This window comes from Diadema setosum, chromosome 20 (assembly GCF_964275005.1).
Source record: "Diadema setosum chromosome 20, eeDiaSeto1, whole genome shotgun sequence".
Lineage (NCBI taxonomy): Eukaryota > Metazoa > Echinodermata > Echinoidea > Diadematoida > Diadematidae > Diadema > Diadema setosum.
In genome coordinates, this window is record NC_092704.1 from 1,591,013 (window position 1) to 1,617,471 (window position 26,459).

The 26,459-nt window shown below is 36.1% G+C and overlaps 1 protein-coding gene across 1 annotated transcript in view; it reads right to left on the reverse strand.

The window, feature by feature from the left end:
• The window catches only part of LOC140243984 (cytidine monophosphate-N-acetylneuraminic acid hydroxylase-like), a 109,588-nt gene extending 85,505 nt beyond the window's left edge, over nt 1–24,083 (reverse strand). Inside the window, exons 1-3 of the mRNA XM_072323646.1 lie at nt 23,878–24,083; nt 20,871–20,962; nt 17,573–17,682 (exon numbers count right to left, since the gene is read on the reverse strand). Of these exons, the coding sequence (XP_072179747.1) occupies nt 17,573–17,682; nt 20,871–20,962; nt 23,878–24,083 (408 nt within the window). The remainder of the gene's footprint in view (nt 1–17,572; nt 17,683–20,870; nt 20,963–23,877) is intronic.
• Nucleotides 24,084–26,459: the final 2,376 nt, after the last annotated feature.

Genomic DNA, 26,459 nt, shown 5'->3' on the forward strand with positions numbered 1-26,459 from the left:
CCAAATCTACATCCATAGAAATTAGTGCTGGTTATTTGGGCCTATGTGACATGGACAGCAAATTTATAGGCAAATAAAAATAGAAATTATTGGGCAATAAAAAATTTGTCATGAGAAAGAATTGCAGGCAGGTTTTCAAGGGAAATAAAACCCAAATATGTGGATTGAGTGACTTCACCACAACACGACAGGAAATTTAAAAAAAAAAATCTTTAAAAAAAGAAAAAATACTCATTTAAGTAATTTCTTTCACTTGTTACTGGCATACATCAAGGGTGATATTATTCCCCTTGCCTTCTGAGAGATGAAAGTCACATGCTCTTTCATTATAGAAAAATTGCACATATGTTGAATTCTCGTTATCACTAACTGTTAATAGTAGAGCAGATAAGCCCTCAAAATCACGTGAATTGTGCAAAATTTGACTAAAGCATGAAACTTTCACCAGTGTTAGTACATACCATAAGATTTATTTTAAGATTGGGAGGTAAGTCTGATTTGACCTCTGATGACCTCCAGAGGTCAATGTACTTTAGATATCAGAAAATCGATGTTTTTAGACATTTGCAAATGATATATGTGTTATGTTGCACTAAACATGCATTTATACCACGGAGAAATCATTTCCAGATTCAACAGAGCACTGACAGGTTTTTACCTTTGACCTCTGATGACCTCCAGAGGTCAATGAACTTTAAATATCAAAATATCGATGTTTTTAGACATTTGTGAATGATACATGTGGTTATGATGCACTAAACATGCATCTATACTTCAGGGAAACCATTTTCTGATTCCACAGAGCATTGACAGGTTTTAACCTTTGACCTCTGATGACCTTTGGAGGTCAATGACCTCAAAATATTATATTGATCTGTGATGTCATTGGTTAATGGTAACCATTGTTAAGATGTACAAAACAAGCATAATTATCTGTCTTACAATGAAAAGTTGTCTTCATATTCTAAAGAGCAGACAGGTTTCTACCTTTGACCTCTGATGACCTTGAGAGGTCAATGACCTCAGAATATCAGAATATTGAAGTATGACGTCATTGGGAAAGGTCAAACATGGTACGGATGTACAAAACAAGCATATCTGTGTACAATGACATCGTCTTCATATTCCAAGGCACACAGACGAGTTTCTGCCTTTGACCTCTGATGATCTCGAGAGGTCAATGACCTCAAAGTATCAGAATAGTTTGGCATCATCAATGGTAAACATGATCATGTTTTAGAGAGCACTCGTAGGCCCTGTTTATTAACGAGCCATTACCGTTCACCTATGAAAATCACACAAGGTCAAATACCTCGAATGAAATGTGAGGATGTTAATATTGATATTGCGATAGTTAATAGTTAATAATTGTTTATAATGTAGGGCTTACAAACCATGCATTTCTGTTACCAAAAAAGTGGCTACTCATTCCGCAGAACTTTTCAGGTAATTATCTAAGTCGGGTATGTGCACAGAGCAAGGGGTGTCGATCTGTTTTCGCGTGGGGGGGGAACTTGGAAAATATGTAAAAGCATAAGTTCATGGTGCAAAGGAATGAAGCGGAGGGGGAGGGGGAGGATGTGGGTGGGGGATTGGATTTTTGCAGGTTTAGACCTGAAATCAGTGATTCAGTGTAGCTATTGTTTAATGTGTGCGTCATCACTTACACGGAAGTTGATGGGGTGTGGGCGCATCTCACCTACCCTCCTCCCAAAGACGATTTTTTTTTTGAGAATCTGATGCATACGTTTTGGGGAATATTTGGAAAATTATGGATCACCAAGGTGTACCAAGTCTATATGGATGGGAACCCAGGAAGCGCAGCGTTGGCGAGGGTAGGGTATTCCACTCCCATTCGACAGAGCTCTTGTATTTTGAGAAATGAGATTCAACGACCTGGCACACAGGCACTTTTGAAGGAATACCTCGAAATTTGTATCAAAAAGGTGTAGTAAGTCAGCCATCTATGGAGGAAGACCAATCGACAGAAGGATGTGAGTGGAGGTATCCCCCTCCCACATTATGGAGCTTTTGCATTCTTTTGTTTGCAATTCAATGATCTCGTGCCACTCTTGGTTGAACTACCATTTTGAAAAAAAAAAAAGTCCATACCCAAATGTGTAGCCATAATCAATGCATTGAGGAGAGGTTGATACAGCGAGAAGAGGGTATGAAAGGGGCTGTCCCCAAATCCTTCCCATGCGAGGGAGCCTTTGCAGTAAGAATAGAAATGTTAAAAAAAAAAAAATCTAGTATACACATTTATGATGGAATATTTGGGAAATTATCAGTAAAAGGAGTGTACCAAATCTAAGGGTAGAAACCGAGGAAGGATTGTTAATTGAAAGATACACTACCCCCTCCAACAAGAGGGATTTTCTTTAATATGTCGGAACTGAAATTAAAGATCTAGTACATACTTTGTGATGATATAGAACAAAAATGGGACAAAAGCACTGAGCGTATATGGAAGGGGACATAACGAAAGATAGTGTGGGGGAGGGGTTATGCAAAGGAGATTCTGCCTTTTAATCTGGTGCATACTATAGCTAAAATGTTCAGTGACAATTCATTTTCTGTCAAAAAAGTGAAGAAAAAAAATCTCAATCTCAGGAAATACTTGGAGGCAAAGTTTTATGTCCCAACCATTCCCCCTCCCATATTTTCTCGGGAGGTGGGGCAAATGCCTCTTGCCCTCCAAAATGAACAATCGTGCATATATAGGAAATCATTTTCATCTTTGGAATTCAAATAAAAATATCTCTTAAAAACATTTTTCATAGAATAAGGGAAATTATCATTCCCCAAAGTATATTATATCTGTGGAAGGAACCAAGCAGGGGGAAGGAGTCTATCGAAAGGAGAAATCCCCTCTCACAGAAGGGAGATTTTGCATTTCAGAATTAAATTTTAACAATCCGATGCACACTTAAAGTGAAAAACTTGGGCAGTTTTCTGTCTAAAAAGCAAAAAAACAAAAAGCAACAACAAAAACTAACAACAACAAAACATAGTCCACATCTCAGAATTTAATGGGGTGGGGGTCAACTATCCCTGCCACCACCCCACCCCTCCTCCAAACTAATGCCCCGGTATGTGCATGTGTTTTATTCCACTTGTTGAAAAGAAGAGAGAGTTTTAAGAAACAATATTGTTCAGTGGTCGCTATCCCAGTCAAGTAAATTGTTTATCAATAAGGTGATTTCCTTCACCTGTATACCTTAAGATGATGTAGGCCTGGTATTTGCCCTGCACGTTATTACATCTATTTCTTTTTTAGTATTCTCGTTTATATTTTGATGTGAAAGTTGTTTACTTTGCCACGATTTTATTTGTACATAGAAAAAATAATCCAAGACTGAAAATGAAACTGATACAATATTTAATGATTGACATGATGCACATATTGTGTATTTCTATAGCAATAAAAGTGAGCAATTCAAAAGGCGTGTACTCATTTCACATGAACATTAGCGATGATCCTCTGACCTCTGGAGGATATTGAAAGATATGCATCAAAATGTAAGAATATTGATGTCTGGTCTCATTGGTTTGTAATGGCCTGCTGCTTATGAAATAATAATTATATTTAAAAAAAAATGCATTTTGTGTGTGTGTGTGTGTGTGTGTGTGTGTGTGTGTCCAAAATTGTATGCAGAGTATTCCACACACAGTTCAATTTTGACTTCCATCTAGGACAATGAGCGGTTACTTTTTTCTCAACTACACTGTAATATCAAAATCTATTGAAAAAACACGGTGGCGGCTGGGTCTAACACATTAGCATTCCTTTTCGTTGGAGATCCATGCGGGATGGTCAAAACAAACATAAAAAATAGATATCTCAGACCTAATTGTTATAACAAAGCATCATATCCTCATATACCCAACCCAACCCTCTATGCCCAGACAATGCAAACCACCCCATGGACTTACTTGGAGCTTTAGAATATCCTTTGTCAACAGAGAGAGAGACATCCAAACCTTTGCAGTGCCGACTAAGATCTGCCATGGAACTGATTGGTATTGGCTCTGCATCATTGACAGCAGATCTCGTTTCATATTCTCCTTCTTCTTCTTCTTCTTCTTCTTCTTCTTCTTCTTCTTCTTCTTCTTCTTCATTATACTGTGTAATCTTGTAATATTGTGCCATGGAGCCTTTTCTTAATTGGTTAAAGAAGGTATTCAAAGAGCTATATGAAGCAAAAAACAACAAACAAATTGCAAAAACAAAAAGAGAGACATATGTATCTTTAATAACAGAGCTGAATATTGAGTATCTCTCTCCTGAAGTGTTTCAAAGAGATACAAGAGACAGTGGCCGAGAGTAGCCGCCACCTTGTTTGGGAGTAGGCCTACTTTGTGTTCTTGCAAATGATGCCTGACATTTTTGGTCATTTGCCCTTTTTGAAGAATGCAGCAATAGAGCCACAACTTCCTGCGGAGTGGATATTGTGGGGTTCTTGATGCAGAACATCATCGCTGAATTTGCCTGAGCTGTACTTTCTTACAGGGATTGCCATTGTAGTTTTGTTTTGTTTTGCTTTGTTTTGTTTTTCAAGTGTGGCTGTAACACTGCTTGTTTTGCATATGATGGTCATTGCAGCTAAAGAGTGCATATCTTTTCTGGATCATTCCAAACTTCATGATGTTTCACCTGGGTGAATGGATCCCAGATGATGCATGCATATTCCAGGACAGTCCTGTGCGGCATGGAGTAGCAAAACACCTGAACTTTATGATACTCGTATCTTCGTCTGGAGAGAGTCTTTGGTTGAAGTATAACCTTTTTAAGCTGCTGTGGCGATTTGATTCCAGCTGAGCCTCCTATTGGAACTCCAAAATATTTTGCACAATCCGCTTTCTCCATGGTTTGCCATGAATGCTTATCTATTCCCTGGGTAGGTCTCGGATGGCAATAGCTAGTTGCAATACACAGGATTGCTTCATGTGGAATGCATGTTGGGCCTCACAGTATGTCGAAGTTTTCAAGATGGTCCATGATGTCGCAGCTGTGGACTGTATACTCCAGGACCATGAGTCATTCATCGCAGTCGTATACTGTAACAACCCACCAGCTTTACACTGGCCAATACAGGCCCACCAGCTGGAAACTATGCAAATATTGCCCATGAGCTTGACACTTAGGCAAACCAGTCCCATAATGAGTCCGACAAATGGGGGAAAAGATCTATGAGACTTACACTGAATAGATTAAACACTCTGTATATCAGTCTCGTGGGCCTTGTTTTCCTCGAGTGTCGAGATAATGGCCATATTTGCTAGTCTACATAACTAACCCAAACATAACAGTTGTATTTGAGGTCACTGCCATCACTCAAGAAACTTAAGCTTTATTTCTGATTACGACCTCTCACATTTCAGAGACCTGTTATTATAAACCAATGCTCTGTGGAATATGCATACATACTTTGATCAAAACATCAATGCGTGATTTGTACATGATTAAGCATTTACGATTACACCAATGAAGCCAAACATCAATACAGGTAAGCCTACACATGTGACCTCAGTGACCTCTCATTGTCCTGAGAGGTCAAAGTTGGATATAATACACAGGCTAATGACCAATGTTCCATGGAATGACAACATTCTTCTATTATAGCATAAAATAATGATTGTACATCGGGTATTACAAAGTTGACCATTGACTATACATAGAATATCAATATTCTGATATTTTGAGGTCATTGACCTGTCACCTTCCTCAGAGGTCAAAGGTAGAGACACGTGAGTAATTTCTCTTGCTCTGTGGAATAGGAAAACAATTCAATTGTAATACAAATGAATATAACATCTAAATCATGTTTGTCATCAACCAATTGCACCAAATATCAATGTTCTGACATTTTGAGGTCATTGGCCTCATCATAGGTCATCTGAGGTCATCAGAGGTCAAAGGTAGAAATCTGACTCGAAAGGCTCAGTGGAACATTGAGGCAATTCCTCTTATAAAAATTAGTTTTTAGTACATAATTATCGTGTTTCAGTTATGAGTGACGCATTAAAATATCAATTTTCTGACATTTTGAGGTCATTGACCTCTGAAGGTCATCAGAGGTCAAAGATAGAAACCTGTCAGGGCTCTGTGGAATATAAAGACAATTTCACAGTGACAAAAATTAAGTTTTAGTACATCATTACTGTGTTTTATCATTAACCAATGATGCAAAATATCAATTTTCTGACATTTTGAGGTCATTGACCTCTGGAGGTCATCAGAGGTCAAAGGTAGAAACCTGTCAGGGCTCTGTGGAACATAAAGACAATTTCACTGTGACAAATATTAAGTTTTAGTACATCATTACTGTGTTTATCATTAACCAATGACGCAAAATATCAATTTTCTTAGATTTTGAGGTCATTGACCTCTAAAGGTCAGCAGAGGTCAATTCAGACTTACCTCCCGATCTTAAAATTAATCTTATAGCATGTACTAACAATGGTGAAATTTTCATGCTTTAGTCAAATTTTGCACAATTCTTCGGCTTATCTGCTCTACTATAAGAGTCTTCTCGACGGGTGATAGGTGGCACCAAAACTTGAAAAATGTATAACTTTTGAATAAATTGTCTAATTATCTTCAAACTTCACCAATGTCCTGTTCTAATATTGCTGCAATCACTCAATTCATATCTTGGTCTGGAGTATAACCTCCTTGAACACATGTATGGCATATCAATAACGTTCTGGTGCGACTTATACCCATCAACATCATGAAACACATTTTATTGGTTTTGTCTATCTTTGTTAACAAGAATTTTTACACTACGCTTTCAGTATTTCTGATCACAGTATGAAAATCTTGCCTTTCCATCCTATATTTGTTTATTTTGGCTGCAAAATTATCAAAAGCCCCTACATGGCACAATTAAAGTAAAGTGATCTTAAAATTACCAGCATACTGTGAGGGTCCTACTAAAAGAAAAAACAATCAAAGTTGATGTTTCTGTTTCAAATGGACTTGATATGTTAAAGCACAGGTGACCCTGGACAGTGCTATGACATGAAAGGTTCCCTATGTCCATATTATCTGACTCAATATTGTACATAATTGAACAGTTTAATTGCAAAACGAGTTAAATAAATCTTGTTGAGATATCTGTGATTAAAGCTGCTAAATAACTAAGAAAATGAGAAGTTCAGGATATTCTGATCATAACTTCACAAATCTGCCTTGTTATTGTTACAAGTGGGGTGTCACTGGAATGGTTCCATTTTGCCTTATGCAATAACAGACTTAAAATGTTCACGAATGACATTTAATCTATTTTCCCAAAAAAAAAAGGAAACTCTTTAATTTGACTAAATGATTGCAAAGTTATTTGGTCCAGGAGGGTCTTGCAGGCTAATTATAGCAGTGGTTATGGATTAAAGATGGAAAAAATGTGCATTACTTACTAAAGTTTCCACTCTCAAAAGTAAAATGATAATCAAATGTAATAATTATTATATTGATTGAGTGAATGAAGCAATATTTACAGGACACATCAGTGAAGTTTGAAGAAAATCGAACAAATTCATTCAAAAACTATCATTTTTTTGAACTTTCAGTGTTGGCATCACTGAATTTGAGAAGACTACAAGAGTTTATGATATCACTGCAGGACAACGGTATGAAGAAAATAATTTATAGTAAAAATCCTACTTTTTTTTTCCATTTTTCTTGCATGATAAAATTACAGCAACTGCCTTTATTACCTTATTTTAGAAGGCAAGGGAACAATATTACCCTTAACTTATGTCAGTTACATGTTAAAGGTGTAGTACAGTTTTGGTTGAGATGGGGATCAAGGTTTTCAATGTTTTTTGTTGGTTTTTTTTATTATTGTTTTTTTTTTTTTAGATAATGAGGGAATATGAAATAGCATATAATTCTATTAAGAATTCAAAGTTCATTTGATGAAAATTGGTTTTGAAATGGCAGAGATACCAATACAAAGTGATTCTAATAAAATGTGGGACCCACCCTTTATTAGGAGTGCTTTGTTTTACTTTGTTTTTGGATATTTCAGCCATTTCAAAATAGATTTTATCAAATAACCTTCAAAATTTCTTTTAGAATTGTATGCTTTTCAACTCTTTCTACAAATGTGATTTCTTAGTATCTAGCAAAAAGGAAAAAGCTGAATTTTTATCTCAAACAAATACCATACAATCCTTTTAACCCGTTCCTTCCGCAATTCTCTGAGTGCCTTTATAGTCCAGTCAAAATACGACAAAAAGTGGGTTAACCCACAACTAATTGCAACAGAAACGATTCCACTTGCATTTGACCCGGAAGAGCTATTGAAATAACGTATTAAATGTTCCCTAAAATTCGTGTAGTGGATCAGTGTCTAATTTGCATAAATTCAAAATGGCCGCCATACAACCTGTTTATGCCTATATCTCGGGATACGTAACCAATAGAAAGTAAATTCCGGTGTCTAAACCTATGTTTTTTAGGTCAAGGAATACAATTATGTTATCTGTAGCAACTTTCAAGCATCCCTTTATATAGTTTTTGCATATATTTGCATATAATTACATGCAAAATGGCCGCCATATTGCCTGTGCAAGCCCGTATCTTCGTATACCATTAATGTAGTACACTCAGGAATAAGTCGCTATATATCTGGACATAAAACCCACAAAAAATATATTCTGGTGTCTAAACCTATGTTTTTTTAGGTCAGGGAATACAATTATGATATTAGCAGTAACTTTCAAGCTTCCCTTTATACATTTTTTTGCATATATTTGCATTCAATAAATGCAAAATGGCCACCATAATTCCTCTACATGCTTATAATCTCTACCTGTAAAAGGTACCCAGTGGTGGTGTCTATGGTCTTAATTTTACTACTGAAAGTCACTGTTGTAGAAAACGTTCCAATCAGGAATAATTACCTATATTTCACTAAAAATTTGTATATATTTATACATAAATCTATTCAAATTAAGAGTAGCTTATATCCATAAGCTACTCTACAAAAGTTTCATGAGTTTGGACATTTGTTTAGAGAATGTTCTTGTCATATCAGGATACCATGTCACTCACTCACTTTCTGAATAAAAGACCCAGGGGTCCAGCCCTCACTCGAGTATCTCAAGTTCACCTTCCATGCATTCTTACAGACTATTACTTGGGAGAGAGGAAATTGGAAGATTTTGGGAACTTCTAGGGCCATATCTACAAGCCTTTAGGGACCTCCATGGCCCAGGGAGGCATGATGTTCATATATTCATGACACTAGCGATAAATGCACCTACAGTACTAAGTTTGTTGAAAATTTGACCATATGTTTTCAAATAGAGGATCAAAAATCAAAAGTGGCCCCCAATAATTTGGTCCCAGCCCCAAGGCGTCCACACCTATAGGTAATATTTAAGGTGTCTTTGGGCATCCTGTGGCATGGGGTGGAGGGGGGGGGGGGTTGGGGTAGATGGTACCCGTAATAATATATATATAATAGATGACGAAGTATGGTGGTAATGCATTTCAGTTCAACAGTGCTATTTATTCAGACCAAATTTTCGACGGATACATTCATCTTCCTCAGGATCGACAATGACAATTGTGGAGAAAGATGAATGGATTACAAGTATCATATATATGAAGAGTTTGTTTGAAAAAACCGATAAGTCCATTTTAGAAGATTTTGAAGTACGGTTTCTGTCATAAAGTACAAAATAATACCTTTTAAATGATATATTGGTCATTATATATAAAGGTATATTTTTGAAGTTATGGTCAAAAGAAGCAAAAGTTTTCTTATTATTCTCTTTATTTTTCTTGACCTTTAATCGCACATATCTCCATTTGACAAATATGGACTTATCGGTTTTTGCAAACAAACTCTTCATATATATATATATATATATATATATATATATATACATATTGTGTCATATTTCGAAAACAAGTTAAACTGCGAAAGTAAACTTAAATCTATATGCAATCTCCAAGATATTCAACTTTGTACATTATACCTAGCTCTATTACACTTGGTTCTACTTGTGTGTGTGTGTGTGTGTGTGTGTGTGTGTGTGTGAGGGGAGTTTTTTTTTTTATAATAGATTCCTTAATTTCGGGGTTCTGGGACCTTTTGGAATATGGTGTCTATTTGAACACCTTGAAAGTCTATCATCCTTGGGATGCTACCTGCCTAGTTTGTTGAAAATCTGTCATTACATGGGGTTTTTTTAAAGAGAACCTGGAAATGGTTTTTATGCCTCCGCCACGAAGTGGTGCCGGAGGCATTATGTTTTCGGGTTGTCCGTCCGTCCGTCCGTACGTCCGTACGTACGTCCGTCCGCTTTCGTTTACGCGATAACTTGAGTAATATTTACTGGAATTTTACCAAACTTGGTCCAAGTATGAAGTATGATAGGGCAATTATTTGTTTAAATTTGGGGTGAAATCGGCTAACGGTCAAAGGTCAAAGGTCAAGGTCAAATCATGAAATTGTATCCGTTTACCCGATAACTCAAGACTGGATGGAGCAAATTTCACCCAACTTTGTTGGAGGATGATGTATGATAGGACAATTACTTGATTAGTTTTTCAGTGAAATCAGACAGAGGTCAAAGGTCAAAGATCAAGGTCAAATCCTAAAATTTATCTGTTTATGTGATAACTCAAAACTGGATGAAGCAGCTTTCACCAAACTTGGTCCAAGTGTGATGTATGATGGGACAATAAGTTGAGTAGATTTTAGTGACATTGGCAAGAGGTTAAAAGGTCAAAAGGTCAAGGTCAAATGCTACAAATGTTGCAATTTCCCCCATATCTATGCAATGCCCAAAGGTATTTTCTTGAAACTTGGTGTGGACATGTACTACTGCGTAAAGATTCTCCAGACAGAGTTTCATGTCATAAGGTCAAAGGTCAAAAGGTGAAAGGTTAGATGAAAATGTTGCAATATCACTTTTCTCGCAAATGGTTCAATGTATATTTGTGGAACTTGGTACATACGCATGTACTGACTAGCAGGGATTATCTAGGGAATTTAGGGGTCATGGGTCAATAGTCAGGGGTCAAAGGTCACGGTCAACTCCTCAAAATGTTACTATTTCCCTCATATACTAGTATATGCAATGCTTGCATTATTAGTTTCAAACTTTCTCAAAAAGTGGGGGCGCTGTGGCATAGTGGATAAGACTCCCGACTCCCGATAGGAGGACCCGAGTTCGAATCCCGCCCAGTGCTTATGTCCTTGGACAAGATGATTTTACCCACTGTGTCCCTCTCGACCCAGGTGTATAAATGGGTACCTGGCAACGCTAGGGTAATAATAATAGCAGGGCCCTCTGGTAGAGCAGTGGCAACACTGAAGAGGCTACCCTGGGTAAATAAGACCTTATTATTATTATTATTAAACTTGATACATGCATTACCTAATGGAGATTCTCCGGGATATTTCGAGCCAGAAGGTCAATGGTTAAGGGTCAAAGGCCAGGTTTCAATGCCCCTCCCCCCCCCCCCCCCCCAAAAAAAAAGTCTATTTTGTACCGTCATTAACACTCTTTCTTCATACCTTGGAAATTACCCAGTGCATAAACTTACAAAAAGGGTCCGTCAGAATTCAAGCAAAAATTCTCAATTCCCCAAATATGTGTGCCTGCACTCTTAGAAAATTATAAAAAATCCACAAGACATTTCTGATAAACCTGTCATTTCAATATTTTGCCAGTTATGTGAAACTGTCATGGATCACACATTGTGAAGACATTGTACTATACGCCTATTGGGAGAATCATGCATTATGGCGGAGGCATCAGTCGCCATAGCGACATTTCTAGTTGAAAATGTATGCATGACCGACGACCGGACAGTAGAATATAAATGATGGCTATTTGCAATATTAGCTTGAACCTTTTTTGCTGTCTTGAACCTTTGGCTAAGATGAGTGTAAAATCTAATGGATCAAAGTCACTTGATTTCAAGAAAACTTTCGTTTCCTGTACATCATTTTCATTTTCTAGCTTGTGATAATACAGATACTAAGGTATGTAATGTGATCTCTCAAAATAGAGATCAATGATAAAAGTGAAAAAAGAGTATACAAAACTATAGCTTACACTCACAGTGTTTTATGTGTTTACCACAAATTCTGGACTAGGATGGTGTGAAATTGCAGTTGATTAATTTAAAGCAAACAGGATCTCGGCTCCATTTCATACTGAAGCGTGGTAAGTCTCACGTTTGTTGTAAACTGTGTCGATGTCTTTCGAGAATGCTTCTTATTCCTAGTCACCAATTAGAACAGCATAATCTCACTCCTCACATATTTTAGAAACATTGCAAGTGTCTGCAGTATAATGGCCCGCATCTGACACTGGTGTGGGTTGTGTGCAGTCAAATCTGCTTGCCCTGCAACTATACACTGCCAGTTGCTAACATCCTGTCTTGCAGTTGCATCAGACTTTCTTCAGGAGTTCCTTAATAGCTGCAGCTTTGTCTGTAGTGATCAGAACATAGTTTTGATTAAACATCTTCCTCAAATCGTCCCAATTCCAATGATTGTATGTCATTTTCCTTCCACTGTTTAACTTGAAGAAAAGCTGCTACCGAGGTAGAGGGAAGGGACCTTTTGGAAGGGTTAGGAACAGAAAATGATGTTATGTATTTTGTTTTTTATCTGACTTATGCTGCTCGCATTTCTAAAAAACAACAACTGTGTGTTGGTGAAAATGTTATTAGTGCGAAGCCTCAATGCAATAGGAAACATTTCGTTTAATAAAGCTGCAGATACAACACGAAAAATGGTGAAAGTAAGACTTATAAGAATTTATATGTGTTGTATGAGCTTGAAGCCAATGAGAAGGATGCTGTTTGTATTGATCAACTGATGAATCCAGAGTACTAGTAATAGAAATGTTAAGGCATTTCCTTTTTTTTTTCCTTTTCTTTGTATCTGGCTGTAAATCACAATGTTTTACATTTTCAGTGAGTCACTGGGTGAAACCGTGCAAAAATATGACTAAATCCACTTCCATACAAATTATCACAGTCATATGTTGCTCATTGATAAACATGCCTTTACCAAAAACTTTTGCAACAAAGGACACAAGTATCAACTAAACATGGATGTAAATCATCGCAGGTAAGAAAAAAGATGTTTGGAAAAAAAAAAAACCTGCTGAATGATTTAAGACCAATTTTTGTGTACCGTAAGCACACTTTGAAAGCTATATGAGATATGTCCAAACTCATTAAACTTTTGTAGAGTAGCTTATCTATAATCATGAACTTAATGACATGCCCCCCCCCCCCCCTTTGGCAAAAAAAAAAAGAGAAGAAATAAAGAATTGCAACATAGACACAAGTAATAAGCAGTGAACATGAGGGCAAATTACAAAACATAATACATTAAATATCATGCAATCATGAAATATTTTAACAATTCCTACTACATGATTTTAGACTTTAATATTTGTGTACCTATTGAGCACACTTTGGAAGATAAGTTTAATTTACAGTTGAATAAAGATACAAATTCTATTTGATGCTACTTACAGTTGTTTTCTGTTTTGAGGCTGTATCTCAAGAAAATGTGAGTACAATGTAATACAATACTTTTAATAAATGCAAGAATATACACACTAGGTGTAGGATAATCATCAAGGGTTTAAATGGTATTTACAATTTTCCCTTGGTATCTTAGATGAGACATTACAGTGCAAATAACGTTCTGCAGCTTGTATTCGTATATCTGAAATCATATTCACGGTAATTTGAATAGATTTATGTATAAATATATGCAAATTTTTAGTGAAATATACATGTAGGTAACTATTCCTGAGTGGAACGTATTCTACATCAGTGATTCTCAGTAGTAAAATTAAGACCACAGACACCATCACTAGGTACCTTTTACAGATAGAAATATAACGTCGCTGGGGTGACAAGACCTTGTATCTCAAATTTTGGTGAAAATGACTTTTTTGCATTAGTGGTCAAATAATCGGTTAAGTGATGTCCTGTCCAAATCCCAGCTGTCTTACCCCCAAAATGAAGCCACCACGGCATGTCAAAGGAACGGCTATCCCATTCAGTATAGTGCTTTGGCCGCCATGTTTTTTGGCTCTCCTGAACATTTGACATTTTTGAGATACGAGGTCTTGTCGCCCCAGCGACGATAAGCCTGTAGTGGCACTACGGCGGTCATTTTGCATTTAATTGAATGCAAATATATGCAAAAAATGTATAAAGGGAAGTTTGAAAGTTACTGCTTATATTATAATTGTATTCCCTGACCTAAAAAACATCTATGTTTAGACACCAGAATCTATTTTCTGCGGGTTTTATGTCCAGATATATAGCGACTTATTCCTGAGTGTACTACATTAATGATATACGAAGATACGGGCTTGCGCAGGCAATATGGCGGACATTTTGCATGTAATTATATGCAAATATATGCAAAAACTATATAAAAGGATGTTTGAAAGTTGCTATACATAACATAATTGTATTCCTTGACCTAAAAAACATAGGATTAGACACCGGAATTTACTTTCTGTGGGTTACATATCCCCAGATATAGGCATAGGTTGTATGGCGGCCATTTTGAATTTATGCAAATTAGACACTGATCCACCACTCGAATTTTAGGGAACTTTTAATATGTTATTTTGATAGCTCTTCTGGGTCAAATGCAAGTGGAATCGTTTCTGTTGCAATTAGTTGTGGGTCATTTCATATTTTGACTGGACTATTAATGCCCCCAAACGAGATTCTTTTCGCTCGTCGACAGAGAGGCACACAGGTTGGTAATACAGCTGTTTGAAGGCAGTCAAGTGGTTCATTGTGTCCCCCTTTCTACGGTCAACTACATGTGCCCGTGAACAATGGAAATATCGATCGGGTGCGAGGTATAAATAGAGCGTGCGCTGATGAGCTCTCAGAATCTTTTGTTCTACGCAAAACCAGGTACCTGAATGAGGTGACTGGGGTCAGCGAACCCGCATTTCTAACTGATCTCAGCCTTGATCATTATGTACATGTTCGTACGAGTTTACAGCAGAACAAGCAAAACACTAAATCAGGAAAAGGTACATAATACTGTAAAACCCCCTTTTTTAAACAGCAGGAGAACAAATCCTGATAGAATAAACTCTGATCTTTTCATCAAACCCACTTTTCTGAGCATTTTAACACAAAGAAACGTGGATTTAGGTCACTGAAGCAGGCACCCTTGTCTTCATTTTGGGAACCTGGTAAACCAGGTTCCCGTATATCAGTTGCTCCCACGGGAACCTGGTAAACCAGGTTCCCGTAAGGAACAGGTTAAGAGAATGTGTACTCTTCATTTTAAAAAAATGAAATTTTGTGGAATTCTCTCTATTTGGTGTAGATATTGTCCTGCAGTGATGTCTCAAAGTGTTGTAGTCTTCCCATCCAGCAATGGCACAGTGAAACTTTAAAATCTCAACAAATTGTCAAATTTTCCTCAAATTGATGTATTCTAGCAATATTGCAGCATTCACTCAATACCCATGTACAGTCAAACCTGCCTTGGAGGCCACTATTCATAGTGACTGTTATATGTATATATTTGAGTATAATTCCCCTTTAAATGGGAAATCCAGTCCAAAAACAAGCTAGTCTGATAAAAAAGAGTAGAATCTTACAAATTCAATGGAAAACATTTGACTGAAATCGGATGAAAAATTTATAAGGAAGTTATGAAATTTTGAAATTTTGCTTATTTCAGAGAAAAAGTTCTTGTACAGTGAATATGAATATGCAAATGAGTGAGCTGACCATGCCATAACCTCACAATTTTCCATTGATCGTGTACAAACCATGACAAAAATTCAATGTTTCTGTAATTTAAGTCTAAAATATAATGTTATTCCTGGTTGAATAACTTCAGAATAGTGATCAGTTAGAGATATCAGGATTTGAGCCTCGGGCATATTTGTGTTTGAATGAAAAACTGGAAATTTCAAAATTGTATGTACAAACTATATGGCAATTTGGGAGGGTATGACAGGTTCACTTTGCTATTTGCATATTCATATTGACCATTCAAGAACTGTTTCCTGAAAAATTAGCAAAACTTCAAAATGTCATAACCTCCTTATTTTTCACCCAATTTCAAGCAAAAATTTTACCATTGAACTCGTAATATTTTACTCTTTCTTATAAGACTAACTTATATTTGGACTGGATTTCACCTTTAATAAAGTGGGCGAGACAAGAATGAACAAAAGCAGACATGAACTTAAGAAAATTTCGATATACACAGAGTCTGTTTGTCTGCCCAGCTGTTACTATATTTTCTCTTCTGTTCTTGAATAGCACTTTGGTGGCATTTTGATATTCCCCATGATGGCACTTGACATCAAAAGTAATCTTAAACAGATCGCTACTTGTCCATTCAAAGATCAAGACCGTATAGTTAAGGGTAGATCAGGAGTCTGGTGTTTCCTACAGAACTTGGAATTGATATGTAAATTAATATTCTCAAAAGAGGTAGGCTTCATGTCATAGGCATAATTGACTTCTCTACCAAGACATTCTAATCACAAAGGTATTCTAGCGAAATCCAAATGACTTTCTTTTATGATGTCAGGGTACACTGCATGCATTTTCACATAAAGTGAAACAATATTATACAGATTTATGTATGAACTTTTTGTTGACACAAATAGGTATGATTAACAAAACCATTCAATTCAATTCAATTCAATTCAGAATACTTTATCAAAACATCTTCAATTCAGTTCCATTCCATTAATTTCAAGTTGGTTTATCAAAATAATAGAAAATAGCAAGTTGGATTTAATACAAAATCTTCAGTTCAATCCAATTCAATTCAATTCAATTCAATTCAATTTGGTTTATCAAAATACTTCCATGGCAGCAAGAGGCTGAATAGTGGAGTAGCAATGCAAATCTACAAGTTTGAAACATTCACATCAGTACGCACAGTATACAAACAAATTGCAAATGAATCAAAAGCATGATTAAAAAAACAAGCAAGTCCAGTATATATACCAAGAACACTGATAATTAGAATCAATTCAAAAGAGTAAAATTAAATATTATCTTTAAAAAAATATGTAAGTTGAGAGTTAATACCAAAAAAAAAGATTTATTTGAAATTGTGTTAGAATCAACGAAGATTTTGTAAAGTACTCACATCACGATAAGCCTTGCTTATATTTAGTCCCCTTTACCCGGAGAACCTCTGGAAGACATGTCAGATGTAAAAGCATGGTAGAACTGACTAAGAAGTAACCTAGCATGGGTGAGAGAGACCCCCATTTAGACGATCTGGTCATGTACACTGTAGCTTTGAGTCAGAACACATTTCTATGGCAACCCTTGGCCATGTGTTTCCCCTTGAGAGGAGTGGACAGTTATAGTGCACGCATATCAATGCATACTTGCCCAGCTGTCATTTATCTCCACAAACTCACTCCAGAATCATGCTTTGAGTTTTGTGCTGTGTCCATTTAGAGTCCCAGGTGTCTGAGGTAAACATGCATGATCTTCGGAAGTTGCGCTGTGTTTCAGGAGGACTCTTAAACAGGGTACAAAAGGGTCACTCACCTTAACTTCACCAGGACGGAGGGGCTCCTTTGCTCTGGCATCGGTCTCCCACGGCTGGGGAGGTTTTAGCTCCACTAGCGCCATGTTCCCATCATCATCCACTTCGGGAACTTGGCAGAAAGGAAAAACAAAAATAATCTGAAGTCAGCCCTCAATGTCCCCATGCACTTGATCAAACTTGGAAAGCTTCTGCACTCATATTGGTAAAATAAATTAAAGGCATAATTTACCATTTGCAGATGAAACAAAAACCAAGCATTAGTGCTTTAAAATAGTTCTAACATTAGAGTTAGGGATAGATTAATAGAAACAACCACTGTAAAAATTTGAATCTGTATAATCGATGTTAAGCATTGTTGAATATACAAACCATCTACAAGTTATGGTTTATTGAGAAAAATACCGATATCTCCTTATATTTCAGGCTTTATTGCAAAAAAAAAATAAATAAATAAATGGTAGGATGTTTTGTAACACAACAGACCTACACATACAGTGTATGCATAAATTTGATATCTTGACAAAATTTTTGAAATCATTGCTCCCAAAAGTGAACAGGACCTTTAACCATTTGTTCCTTCTTAAAACAAGTATACAGACAATCTGAGCCAAATATAGATACAGAGACACATACAAATGGGTAAAGTTCATTATTCTGAAGGTTCATTATTCCTAAACATGCAAATTCCCCATACCTAGATGTTCTTTGATCAAAAAAATGAAATAAGGTGTGTTACTCCACAAATGAAAAGAAGGTGTGTAATAAAAAAAAATCTACAGAATAACAAACCTGATTTTGTTTTAGGATTGATGAACCTTTGAAATAACAAACTGCAACTCATAAAAACAGCAAAAATATATGTTCACAGACAAGAACAGAAAAAGTAAAATATGACAAGCAATGAGCAATGAATGTCATCACCTCACAATTTTCCATTAATATATAATAAAAGGCCACAATTCAATATTTAGAAAAGTATAAAACAGAATGTTTAACTTCAAAATAATGATCAGTAAGATATAGCATGATTTGAGACTGGGGCATAATTACATTTCAAATCTAAAAACTGGAAATTTCATGATTCTACATGTATACATGTAGGCCTACATACAGTATCTTGACAAAGTGTGACGGAATGATATCACCAATTTACTATTTGCCTATTCATATTGACTGTTCAAGAATTGTTTCTAGAAAATTAGCTGAACTTCACAATTTCATAACTTCCTAAATTTTCATCCAATTCTACCCAAACTTTCACTGTTGTGCTTGTAAGATATTACTCTTTCTCTTTAGTCTACCAGTAAATTTTATTTCCTCTGATATGCCTTTTATGGGAAAAATCAAACATGAGGTTGGGGAGGCAATGTATTGGAAGAAATGACTCCTATATACTCTGAGAAGGAGTTCACAAAAATGCTAATCTGTGAATAATTCACAGTAACCCATGCTTTACAAGCAAATTCTTGAAGGAAAGTTATACAGTGGACTCCCGTTATAACAAAGTCCTTGGGACCGGCAATTTTCTTTCGCTATATCGAAATTTCGTTAAAACCGGATGAATAAACAATGAAAATACATAGAGTTGACAATGTTACGGCCCTAAATTTTACTTCGTTGTAACCGGAATTTCGTCATAACTGTGTTCGTTATAACGGGAGTGCACTGTACCAATATATGTATAGAATTTATTCAAGAAAAAAAAAATACATAAAACTGAATAAAATTTCAAAGAAGTATTGGAATAAAGGTACATTGTACCAAATACTTAAACAATATTAAATAAAAATGTGTTCTCTGCTGCTTTGTCAAAAAAAAAAAAATGATGAAAACTTTACAAAATTTGTGGAAACTATGGCAACAGATGGGAGGAAGGCAGTTAATATTGACTGACTGCACAGGATACAATTACAGTCAATGTAACAGTAAGTCAATGATTATGACAAAATATCGATCAAAAGAATGAGAACAACATGTGAACAAAGAGAGGGTTTGTCAACTCATTCCATTAGTATGTAATATTCACGAGAGGGAAAAGTAAATGAAAGTAACAATCACGTCATCAGTTTGGAAAATACAAACTGATGGGGTTCAATTTTGAGTGAGATAAACTGAAGCACCTGCTAATATATGACAGTGTTACAGTGACTTTGTTTGTTTCCATAGATATGTGTTGATCCATCAAAGGCAGAGAGATTTGTCAAACATTCAATGGAAATTTAGGAAACAAAGACATTCCCTTCAAAAGTTTATGAATTTTTACAGTTAAATGTCTTGCTCTCTCTACATATGGGGATTCCAGAACTTGTTATCAGAGTAGTCAAATGATATTCCAAAATTATCAAAAAGATTTCACAATGTTATGACCAAAAAAGTGGTATGCACTGTCTTGACTTGTTACAGTAATAACTGTCAAAGTCAACAGCCTTCCTGGAATAGCTAGGTCAAGCCTTCCTTTGGTGTAGACCAAAAAAAAAAAAGGAATTTGGTTAAATTCTGTATGTTTTCTCTTGATATCATTGTACTATTGTGATAGCATAACGCCATACTGTGACATCCTATAATACTCTTACTTATCAAAGACTTAACCTAAAATTCATCTACAAGTACTAAGAAGAAAATTCAGTAAACCTATGACAAAATGCAGCATTGAATATCAATTTCAAAAAAGAATAATCAGTCGCACTGACAACTTGTATGAAGCCATATTCAGCAGCAATCTAGTATTTATTGTCAAATAGTGCATTGTGTTTCAAGACTTAGATCAAAAACAAATTTGATGATTTTAGATGAATATCTTTTACTTGTCCTATTTACATGATAAGATCTTATTCTGATTTATGCAGACTATATGCAGGCTATGTTTCTTGTACGAATATGAACTTATTTAACATATTCCTTGTCAGAAATAAATAACTGAAGTCTCTGGCTACAATACAATATCAATCAATCTTAAATCAAGAAAAATCATAGTTGACATGACCACGTTGAGGTTGTGATTTATTCTCAAAACAATATCAGCTAAGTGAAGCGAACACGCAGCGAACTTGAAGTGACATTTCCCCAGCATACTGAGCAAGCCTTGCCCCAGGCTCAGGCCGGTCACATCTAATAAAACTCTGACCTCATTCACTCCGGACTGGGGGTTCCTCATCATTCCAATCAAGCAGTGCTCAAAGCAGCAAGCTAGAACTATAGGCCTACATACTTTGTAATATTGTTGGGAATGAAATTGAAGTGGACTGATTAAGAACGCCACAGATGAAATGTGTCCAGCTGTATGAGCTATATACTTACTGAGCTCTTCTTGCCTGAAGCTGTCGGGAGGATTGGTGTATCTCATCGTCTTGGTGTCCAGTTTCCAGCCATGCTTTGTACATTTTATTACACTGGATATGGAAAAACAAAGATCATATCATATATCAAGAACACTTATCCTGTGTGACACCATAACAACAGCGATGGCTTTAAAGTAATAGATAGAGTGGGCCTAATCAACAGTGAAACATATATCAGTGGGTAAAGCAAAACACATCAGAAATTTTATTATATCAAGATATTTTTGCAGTAATATGTAATTTGTGTTTTTAGTGATTCATCTCAGATCACTATGAAAATGAAAATCATATTGGAAATGGCTTAGTATGTGAATTTCATATCTATGCAAAGACTGAGACACATGCAAATAATATTACTTAGTAGACTTTTACCATAAATAAGGTAGCTTGGGGAAATGACAGTTTGCATGGAACATTGGAAATACACTTGCAAACACAGAGCATTACAAATTTCACAGCCAGAAATGAATGGTGCCATAATATGAAGAGATAGTGCTTAGCAAGAGGCTCTGGCAAGTCACTTTAGTTGGATGCATGCATGCATCATGATCATGTGCTGCACCCCAAGTGATCGGGTGTGCAATATAATTCAATGGAGTCATGATTCTTGCTCACCCAACTCACAGTTTAGGTACACAAATGTATGTGGAGGTTCAACCATACATTCGTGTGGAGATTTTAAATTAATTTGCAAGAAAAGAAGAAAAAGTGGAAACTTTTGAATGTTCAGACATTAAGTCAGTCTGTCAGTCTTTTTACCTGTTATCACAGTTCATGGACCCATTTCATAAAACAAATAATGCACATTAATACACACATCCAAATTTGTGATGTTGGTGAAAACGAAGTGCTCATAATCTCGGGCACTCACAATGTTGTGCACCATGCCACTTAATACGGTCCTTGTGTGCACTGCATCTTCACTTTAAGGCACTCTCCTCTTTGCATTATTTGAATATCAGCATACCTGTTTCACTTTACTATGATGCTAAATTCAGATGTTACAAATCAATGAATAGGGAAATGGATCTCATTATCACAATATTTGCCCACTGATGTCAGCCCCATCATATCATTGAGGGCAAAGTTTTGATTAGCAAGGACACATCTTTTTTCTTTCTTGAAATCTGACCCAACCATTAGCGTCATGCACTGTTAATAAAATTCCATTCCGTGCAGTATGTACAATCAGCCCTTACTAAAGCACGCTTTTAGTACCGGTATTCAATTTGTGCATCAAGGCATCAGTCATACAGCAACATGTCTGCTCATAGATTAAGAACAAAGCAGAAGTTGACTCAAGATTGCAAACGAATTGAAAAGCCTATTAAAATGGTTTCAAAATTATGGAGTATCAGCACAAAAAGTCTTTTACTTGATATTGATTGTCCACTTAGGGAGGTTTTTCTATGTCTTCTGAAGCTATATATATATATATTTATATATATGTGTGTGTGTGTGTGTGTGTGTGTGTGTAAGGTCAAATAAGAAATGTTTATTGAAAATTTGTTGCTTTTCAACTAAATGGCTTCATATTGATTAGAAAAGGTAATAACAGCCATTTAATTCTATTAAACATTGTGCGACGAAAATGCGATTCCTTCAATGGCAATGTAGAGCAAGAAATAAGTGGCCCCCACATGTACCCCGTCACGACTGTAGCATGTGAATGCATGATATAGCTAGTATATATCTACTATACCTACAAATATGGCAGATGTTAGTCAACCCAATAAATGAAAAGAAATAAGAATTGAGCAAAAACAGGTCATTAAAATGAACAAACACATAAAAGTCATTCACAAAATTTATACTCAATAAATTCTGTCAAAGCCATCGTAATTTATAATTCTTGGTTTTCTCTTCACAGGAGTCACAACCATGCTAATATATCATTGGCTTGTTCTAAAGGGATTGTATAGTTTTGGATGAGACTTAAAACTTCACATTTCTAAATTTTGTGTACGTGTGTGACAGAGAAATTAATGAGAAACCTCCTTGAAATGTGAAAGAGCATGTACTTCCATGAGGGATTCAACGTTTATTTGATGAAAATTAGTTTTGAAATGGCTGAGATATCCAAAACAGAGCAATCCTACTAAAAGGTGGGACTCAACTTTTATTATGATCACTTTGTTTTACGTTGTTTTTGGATGTCTCAGCTATTCTAAAACAGATTTTCATCAAATAAACTTGAAATCCTCTTAGAATGGTAATCTATGCTCTGTACTATTTCATAATTGGTTTCTTGGTATCTTGCGAAAAGTTAAAATCTCCAGTCTTTATCTCCACCAATACTGTACCATCCCTCTAAAGGGAAAAATAAGAAAAAAAAAACACTCCTCCATGATCTCCCTGAATTCTGATTGGCAGGGGTGTGGAATAAAAGAAAGGCATACTAGAGAAGTCAGTAACAAAAAGGAATTTTTGTCTGAAAAGTGGCCAGTAACAGAGGGCTCATCAGTACTGCATAGGGTAGTAATTTGATTGAAGAAGAGAAAAAGATCACTTCCTACAAAAGATAATTCAATTATGTTGCAGCCCACAAAAGCCATATTCATCAGTCATTAAAACACCATGGGGTGGTAAAATTATCATGGATCTCCCCCCAAAAAATAGTTCAGGTAGAGTTCACAGTCTGACACTAGCAAAAAAGATACCTTTTGTGGTCATGTAATCAGTGCGAGAGAAGCACGTTATTTTTGTGTGTGGCAAGTGTACATGAGGATGGGACAAAATTAATTCTCATGGAGTATGTGGAAGGTGAAAAAAAAATCTAAGATAGGCGTGGTTAAGTTCTTGAAAAGGAGAAAGGAAGTATTAATTTCGTTTGTGGTTGTATAGGTGGGAAATGAGGAGTTCAATTAAAGGGTTAAGTTGCGGGGGAAAAAAAGAGGAGACTCAAGAAGGTCAAGTTCTATCTAGAGTGTCTAGACAGGATGTAGGCCAAACTGATGTAGACTCACCACTTTCCAGTATCTTCAATATCCTTGATGAAGGTCCCACCTTGGTGTTTGCACTTGTTCCTGCACGCTCTGTACTCCTCCTTGCCTGGTTCTTTATAGATGACATACTTCTCGTTTTCTGAGCGGGTCACCAGATTGACGCCATCTTTGAGTGTCAAGGTCTCCTCGTAAGGGAGCTTTAAGACTGTCACATGCTCTTGTTCCATCGGGTTCTTTTAGCGGTGCTGATTGCTAGTCTAAATTTCCTCCGCTTGTATCAACAGTCCTGGAATAGAAGAAACAAAATTGAACATGCCAAAAAAAAAATGTACCTCGAGCAGTTCGCTGACAAAATCAATGAAATTAACCTGTTCCATACTGAATTCTGAAATGCCCATCAATACACAGGCCACCAGGTTCCTGTACGGAACAGGTTAAGTGCTCAAAGAGTCTTACCTGTATTCAGAAATTGTTTGAACATTTAACAATACCATGTGAAGAAATAAGTGAACAGGAATTTTAGGGTGTAGCCATTTTGTATTTGCACATTACACAGTTCTAAAGTATCCAAGTGCCAAACTTGGAAGAATCAGACCATGGCATGCTTTACAACGATCTACATTTCTTTGTGACCACTTAACCACATTGAATGGGATTTTCTGTAAAATATAGCTAAGATGTTATATCTTAGGACTCTCAAGTAGCATTTAGACAGTTAAAACATACTGGAAGTTACCAATGAAAAAATCCAATTGAAGAGTTTGTTTGCAAAAACCGATAAGTCCATATATGCCAAATGGAGATATTTGCGATTAAAGGTCAAGAAAAATAAAGAGAATAATAAGAAAATTTTTGCTTCTTTTGACCATAACTTCAAAAATATACCTTTATATGTAATGACCAATATATCATCTAAAAGGTATTATTTTGTACTTTATGACAGAGATCGTACTTCAAAATCTTCAAAAATGGACTTATCGGTTTTTGCAAACAAACCCTTCAATTGTACTTTTTTTTTTGGGGGGGGGGGGCATACTGTACAGTGATGCTGCTCTCACATGCACATCAGTGCACTTTTCAGATATTGTTCTTCACTAATTGCATCCAAACAGCAAGACACCTGCTCCTCACAGATATCAATATCATGCCAGTGAGGTGGAAGGAACTCCAATAGTCAAATTAGCTTCCTTTGTGCAAATGAATTACGGCGCACATACAGCTCAATGCAGTCGAGAATGTGGTAGACAGAATGCTCCGACTTCTCCACTGTGTACAATGGCCAGCAATAAGATGGTGCATGCATTCGCTCTCGCTAAAGGCAGATCAACCCACTTGAGTATAATACTACATAATAAATGACTATGATTGATACATGCTTTTCCAATTAACAATGAGGGGGTTCACACAGCAGTGTGGGAGTTTGATTTTGATCATGAGATCAAAATAATCTCACTAATTTGCTTGTGAATGTAAGGAGAAGAAAAAGAATGGCACCTTGCAAGCCCAAAAATCACAATTAGGATTGCGCTTCAAATTGTGATCCTAATCTTACTATTTCTGTGATTTTTCAAAATAATGATGACACTTAGTCCCATCAGAATAGTGACTTGAACATATGTTTTTAAGCCCACAGTCCTTCCACCTGATCAGTGGGTTGTTGAGATTTGGGCCATCATGTGAACGCCTCCCAAAGAGAGAAAATGGATGTTTTGATCACAATTATTAGGTAGAATTTCTGATGTCTTTGAACAGTGATTTGAAAAGTGAGAACACGATCACGGATCATGATCCAAATCCCCCTCCCTGTATGCCATTGAAAGGCACCCTTATACATACATGTATATTGTGTTACTTTCTAAGGTTCAGAAAATACACAATGACTGCACTACAAAAGCTCTGTGTTTCACATCATTGTTGGAGATCACTCACCACCCACAGCAGGTGATGCAGAAATGATTAAGAACGACATAGAATACTGGGAAATCCATTTCATAAATTAACACATACACACACAAACACATGCAAGCTCGAGTATAGTCATATTTAAAGGGACAATATTCTGGCCATTTAAAGGAACTATATGATGCAAATGCATGTTGACTAGTATTGATTCATGATACCCTAAATATCACTCATGAGGCCAAATGACTACCTAAATATGTGTCATATGCTTCATAATAATATTTTTCCTATTTTCCTTGAAATTATTAGCATATGCCCTCAGGAAAAAAAAAAAAATCAAACCAAGACTCTGCTGGTGATATCATCTGTCAATGATTTCAAACAGAAGACAGTGGAATGCACCATCCCTAGCCTGAGAAAAGCTTTCAGGCTTCTATGTTTCTAAATTATGATAAAGAAAAGACACTGCACGGACTCAACAAATATCAGTAACAAATGAAGAGTTTGTTTGCAAAAACCGATAAGTCCATATTTGCCAAATGGAGATATTTGCGATTAAAGGTCAAGAAAAATATAGAGAATGATAAGAAAATTTTTGCTTCTTTTGACCATAACTTAAGAAATATACCTGTATATGTAGTGACCAATATATCATTTAAAAGGTATTATTTTGTACTTTATGACAGAGATCGTACTTCAAA